This window comes from Belonocnema kinseyi, chromosome 4, assembly GCF_010883055.1.
Source record: "Belonocnema kinseyi isolate 2016_QV_RU_SX_M_011 chromosome 4, B_treatae_v1, whole genome shotgun sequence".
NCBI lineage: Eukaryota > Metazoa > Arthropoda > Insecta > Hymenoptera > Cynipidae > Belonocnema > Belonocnema kinseyi.
In genome coordinates this window covers 110068488-110075204 of record NC_046660.1, presented here as the reverse complement: position 1 = coordinate 110075204, position 6717 = coordinate 110068488, and the positions used below count along the sequence as shown (strand labels likewise).

Below are 6717 nucleotides of genomic sequence, written 5' to 3'. Positions count from 1 at the left end.
AAATAATCATAATTGTACAGAGCCAAAGGATTCCGATGAAATGTAAAAAAATGTACTGTATTTCAAATTTGACGGTACTTTTCCCTATCGTGATTGCATAAGAAACTTTGAGTGCTTCGGGCCACATGTTCACATTGACCAGTTTCGCTCAAATTTGGTGTAGATCATTTTTTTGGTCATTAAAACAAAATAAGGGGGTGAGATCAAATAAATTCAATTTAAAAAATCCACTAAGAGTAAATAAAGACCATCCTAGTGTAACACTGTACACTCAGCGACACTCGCGACCGACTCAACCAAACCAAGCAAGATGAACAGAATCGAATATCTATTTATTATTATTCAGAACAGAAATTATTCGTCGCGGTTACTCTCCGATATAACCTTACCTGATCTCAACACAACTTATAACTGAATTGAATCAGTTATGTATAACATAACCTCCCGAGTGTTCGTTAACGACACCATCAAAGGTGTGATTCCCAAATGAATATTTCAAAATTGACTTGTAAAATTATTCTAACCTTAGAGAGTGTGACACCATTTCTTGTCCGCATATTTTTATATCAACCCTAGTGTTTCTTCTTTCTTGCAATTGGCGAGTGTGCGTAAAACTTTGCATTATTCATAGAGGAACAAAGTCTCCAGCAGACAATCAAGTCATAATATTCAGAACGATTATAAAAGCGAAACGTTGGGCACGAGGGTCATATCAAAAGGTATGCACAATCTGGCAACGCCGTGAACTGAATGAAGCAATGTATATTATGTTTACATCAGTAATCGAGAAAATTGTGAGGAGTTGACACGTGCTTTGATTCATTTGTTCGTGCATAGTTTCTTGAAACAACGGGTGTGAAAGATGGCTTATTCAGGTACCTCGGGTACTGTGACGGTCGAGGTACAGACTCGCGTAGACATTGCAACATCACTGAAGCAAAAATTTCTAGCTGAAAGCGATGGATTCCTCTTGCGAATTGTGGCTATCGATGAAACATGGGTTAGGGATTTTGAACTTGAGATAAAAGAACAATCAAGCGAGTGGAGAGGTCCGTCTTCACTACGGCCCAAAAAATGTCGACGATTACAATCGAAAGTTGAGCAAATAATGATTTTCGCTTATGATCACCGTGGAGTTATTATAACAGATAGAGTGCCTTATGAAACAAGCGTCACCGCAGCTTATTACCATGATTTTTTGCAAAAACTACGAAGAGAAATTCACAAAAATCGATCTGACTTACTCAAAGATGTGGCTCTCATTTTGTATGATAATGCACGTCCACACTTGGGAAAGGTTGTAACAGATTTTCTGGAGAAACATGGTTGAGAAATGACACCTCACCCAGCCTACAGACCAGACATCAATCCCCCAGACTTCGACTTGTTTCCCAATCTTTCTGTAGCCGTTACCCAGGACATACGACAGTTAAATAAAGGAGGAGACTTGACTGAAATGAAAGATCTTCCGAAAAATTGGGGTGCCACCATTCAAAAGCACGGATACTACGCAGAAAGGCTATAGTGACATATCGTCTAATACCTTGTGTAAGTTTTTGAAAAAATTAATTGTGTATTTCTTTTTAAATGACCCTCGTATTTTCCAAATTCAAACCGGATCAGCTAAAAGAAATGGGATAAACTTGAATAAATAAAATAACTATCGGATAAAGGTAAAGAATAAACTTTGATCATGAAACTGTTCATTAAACATCATTCCTTTTACACACTTGACAAAGGGACCTAAAACATGACTTTGAATTTTCAATTTTTTATTAGTTAATTTCTAGGCCATTCTCATTCAAGTATTCATTATCGTTCGATTCTGGCTTTCCTCAGCCCTAAAAGGAATAAAAGATTCTTGTAGAATTATTGTTTAAGGTGTCAAAAATGTGAGTCTAAGCTAGTGCTAATTATTAAGAATATTCCAAATTCTGTATGAAAATTCAGATAATGATAATTTGAACAAAAATAAGGTCAAAAAGTTTTTGAAAACTGCTGGCCCCGGTAATTTCGGTCCTACTAGATATCAGAAATAGAAAATCCAAAATGCTCCTTGATCTGTGACTCCCTTCTTATAAACCTTACTTTAGTTTTTATATTTTAATGTAAATAACAAAATAGCGACGGTTTTTGCAAAAATAACCAAAAAACACGTTTTTCGCGCTATAAATGAAGTTATATTTTAGGTTAGAATTAAAATTTTAATATGATAGAGGTACGGACGATAGCCATAAGTTTACTGAGCATTGCGTTAAAATTTAAAGTTTATCGGTTTAGCTGTTTTTGAGAAAAAAACCTGCGCCAGATGCAAAAATACCCTTTTTAGAAAAACAGATTTAAAGTTTTCTATACGGTTCCGACTTGTTTATGTTTAGAGACTTGCGATTTAAGTCCCAGGCCTCTTCCATATGCGAATTTCCCGTCGGCCCAAAGTTGGCCCTGAGTAGGCCCAAAGTTGACCCGACTTTGTAAAACTATGTCCACCTTTTCTAACCCAAGATCGACCCAACCAGTTAAATTATAACGCTAGGCCGATGTTTTTGCCGTACATCGGCCCGACATGAGTACCCAAGATTAGCCCAGTGTATTTCACGAGATCGGCATATCCTTGGGCTACAATACAGGGACAACTTTGCTTTTCAAAAGAATTTTAACACTCACTAAAGGGTTTAGCAAAACAGGTATTAAAAGATAAATAATAATTGATTGCGAGTATTTTTGTTGATAAATGTTAATTGTCCTGCTTATAATGAATGTATATATCACAATTTTTTAAAAATATACTACAAATATAATTTCTGCAGCTAACGCGATTTCGAATCTACATAAAAAGTGTTGAAAATGATAATAAAATCAATAAAATTTTGATATTGAACACAAATGATATCGAATTCAAGAGAATTTTGATAGGCCGGAGTGAATGATCGACTTTTGAGACCATAATGATCTGATCCCCCTGGCGTTCTAAAGGAACCGAAAGGAGCCTCTACAAAGTACCCTTAAAGACCTCATTGAGTCTCCCTTCGGTTTCTTCTTAAACAACTAAAAAAAATAGTAATATCAACTTTTAAATTGTTGAAATTCGGATTCTACGTTAAAATTTGCATTAGAAACTCACGGAGTAATCGCAGTACTTTTTTGCAGAGTTAGTAACTTAAAAAAATAAAATACCTGTCATTTACATGGGCCGAAGGTGGATTCAAGTGTATATTATAGATGCGCTTGAAGTCACCTTCAGCAGAAATTAATGACATTTTTTGTAATGTTTAACGCTGAAAAAAAGTATTGCGATTGCTCCGCTAGTTTTATAATGGAAATTTTAACGTAGGGTCCGAATTTCAACAATCTAAAAGTTGATCCTGCTGTGTTTTTTTCTAATTTTTTCAGAAGGAACCGACGGTAGCCTCAGTGGGTTCTTTAAGGGTAATTTGTAGAGCTTCGTTTCGGTTTCTTTGGTCAGCCAGACCTGGAAGCATGTAAGAAGTCAAACCGAGATGGTTGACGTTATCAGAGTACACTAGTTCACATGCGAGCTTTTTATGGTTTTTGATTACGCAGTGTGTTTGAAAAGTAAAAAAATTAACGAAATCTTTCATTAGAAAATATCATCTGTAAAGTGCAGTTGTCACTTGCGTGCGGTTGGATAAATTATTCAGTTTATCTCGTTATGGTATCAGTGACAAAAATTGGTGGCCATTTTGTTTAATCTAACAAATGAAACAAAAAATTAGATCAAATTGACCCGAGTGGACAGATCATTATGATCCGGTAGTATCCGGTACTATCAGGTAGATTGCTATGATTGGTGGCATGGTAGTGGGCAGGGTCTGCTGGGCAGCAGCATCGAGTACGGCATTCGACTTCGTAAATTCTTTATTTTCTTGTGACGTGCATGTTATATTGTTTTAATTTTATATTATATTTGTATTGTATTTATATATTATACTTTTATTTCATATTGTTTTAACTGAAAGTACTTTTTCAATTTTACTTTATTATTCCTTTTCCCTGAGTAAAATGGAAATTAAGGTAAATGTGCCAGTCTTCGTCAATGCATGGGTTGTCGTCAGATGGACAATATTTTGCATATAGTAAGCTGTTGTTTTTTTTCGTTTTCAGCAAAAATGTTTTTTTCTAGAAGCTATTGCCGATCACTGACACATCAAAGTGCCGATAACTGAAGCAGCCAGATTTCTGACTTTCCGATAACCCATGCATTCTCGTATTTATAACTTCGAACTTCTTATAACATACATTCTAATAGGATATGTTACAAGTAATAAGTAATTTACTTTTTAAGGATTTGGATTCTAAAATTCCCCTTTAAGCTTCCGATAACTGGCACACTAACATTACATTTAAAGACGATTTAAAGGTACATTTGTTCTCTAAAGGATCTTGAGTAACTTATTTTTAAAACAACTCCAAAATTTACCTTTTAACTAAGAATGTCATTAAACGCGAGTTAAAGCAGCGGCGGACTGGATCTCTGAGCGCAGGGTGGGAAGCATGTTTGGGGGCACTTTTTTAACAAACAAACAAAAATTACAAAAAAAAGGTGGGCAGTATGACATGCCAACAGGGGCGAGGGTGGGCACGCCCACTCTGAAGTGCACGCCCGTCCGCCGCTAGTTAGAAGACATTTTTTTCCCGAATCGTCTTCAAAAATTCTTGTTGTCTTCGAAGCATCATACAATAAGTTTCAAACACACTCGAAAACTAATGTTGTAGTTTTTGTAGTTAAAATTTTAATTGTTTATTGTACTTATAAACTTCCTTAGTTGGTGTTACATATTTTTGTTTGTTTTAGATAACAATTCTTATTTTTTATTTAATGTTTATCATTGACGTGGTTTATTGTATTTCTAAAAATATGATCTGCACTAAATATTGTGCAATTCGTGAGAGTTTTATTAAAACAGAAGTTTTACACAAGTTAAGCTTCTAAATAATTTATAAAATTCTAAAATGGCGACTGGCAATAACTCCCACGAATAGAACTATATAAAAATCTTCTTAGTAATAATAGAATGAAAAGGCAAATGTAAAAGGAAAGATAAAATAGGAAATATGAAGTAACACAATTAAAAAAAAAACATATTGCAAGTATGTAAAAAAATTTACATTCATATACTTCTTTCAAAATAATATACTGCACTTCGAGGTTATGCCTTGTCTTCTTAATAATAAAAGAATGATGAAGTATTTGAATAAGGAAAGATAAAACGTGAAACACCAAATAACTTATTTTTAATAAACGACTACAAATTCAAATTAGTTATTCGGTATTTCCTATTTTATGTTTCGTTGCGACCTTGCTTTATCATTATTTTATAACTAAGAATATTTAATATAGTTTTATTTCTGGGAGGTATTGCCAGTTTTTATTTTAGAAGTGTATGAATCATTCATCAGTTTAACTCGTACAATATTTATGTTATAAAATATTTTTAGAAACACAATAAGCTGCGTCAATGATAAACAATAAATATAAAATTATAATTGTTATCTATCACAAATAAAAATGGCACACACCGACTGAGCTCTTTTATATGTACAATGAATAATTAAAATTAATAATTAAAATAATTTACTAAAGATCTAAATAAAGTAAATCTAAATCTAAATAAAGATCTAGAATACTAAAGTTTATCTTTAAATCGTCTTTAAATGTAATTTTCGTTTTATTCAGAGAAACGGAATATTAAAGTAGTTTTGGAAAAAGTACTGTCAACTAAAACTTTATAACTGAACGAAATCTGGTTTGTTAATTAGATATTTCCAGCCAAAACTAAAAAAAACTTAGAGCATTTTCAATACTTGCATAATAAATTTTGTAATCTTAGACATTTTTGTTGAACTTTTCGATCAGAGCAACATTATAAAAGAACTTTTTTAAAATTTGAAATTACATTTTTTCAGATTTTTAGAAATTTTTGTCAATATTTTAAGTACATGACAGAAGTATTTGCAAATTAACCTAGTGACATTTCTAATTTGGACAGCAATTTAGAAAGTTATATGCTTTTTAACATTTTAAGAATTTTCAAAAAATTGACAAAATTCTTTTTTCTTCCGCAGATTAAGAAATGTAAATTCAAATTTCTCTAGGTATAAAATATATTTCGAAACTATTCTCAAACAAACGGAATCAAAGCATATGATTTAATGTCTCTATTGCGAATTATTTGGTGTAACAATTTTTGTGAATTAATCTTTTTTCTAATCCCACATAGTTTAACCACAAAATGGAATTTTTGATTTTTCATTATTCTTTGTGCAATCAAAATTAGAATTTTTGATTTTTTTAAAAAATCCAAAAATTTGTTATGATAATCTTGATGAGCTTTCAAAAAGCAATGTTTTTCTTTTCTTGCCTTTTTTTCATATCGTGCGTTTTTTGGCGAAAATTTTAATTTTCGGTTGATTTTAAAAATGTTCAAAAATGTCGCAATGAGAATGTAATCATCAAAGCCGCAGTGGTTTTGAGAACCTTCTTTAAAATCAAATGTTAACAAATTCAATTCCAATTCATGAATGTGATTCCACAGAAAATTTAATCACAGTTGTCGATTTAAGTTACCATATTTATGATATTTGAAAAAATGTAGTAATATTTTATTAAATGATGAGAGAATTGAACAAGTTGATAAGTTCGTATACTTTGGTAGCTTATTTACTAGGGACGGGAAGATAGATGAGGAATTAGATAGA

The 6717-nt window shown here is 32.4% G+C and overlaps 1 protein-coding gene across 1 annotated transcript; it reads left to right on the top strand.

The window, feature by feature from the left end:
• The first annotated feature begins 862 nt into the window (after positions 1-862).
• Positions 863-1330, top strand: LOC117171046. Its single transcript, XM_033358091.1, has one exon. The coding sequence runs from the start codon at positions 863-865 to the stop codon at positions 1328-1330; it is 468 nt and encodes a 155-aa protein (XP_033213982.1).
• Positions 1331-6717: the final 5387 nt, after the last annotated feature.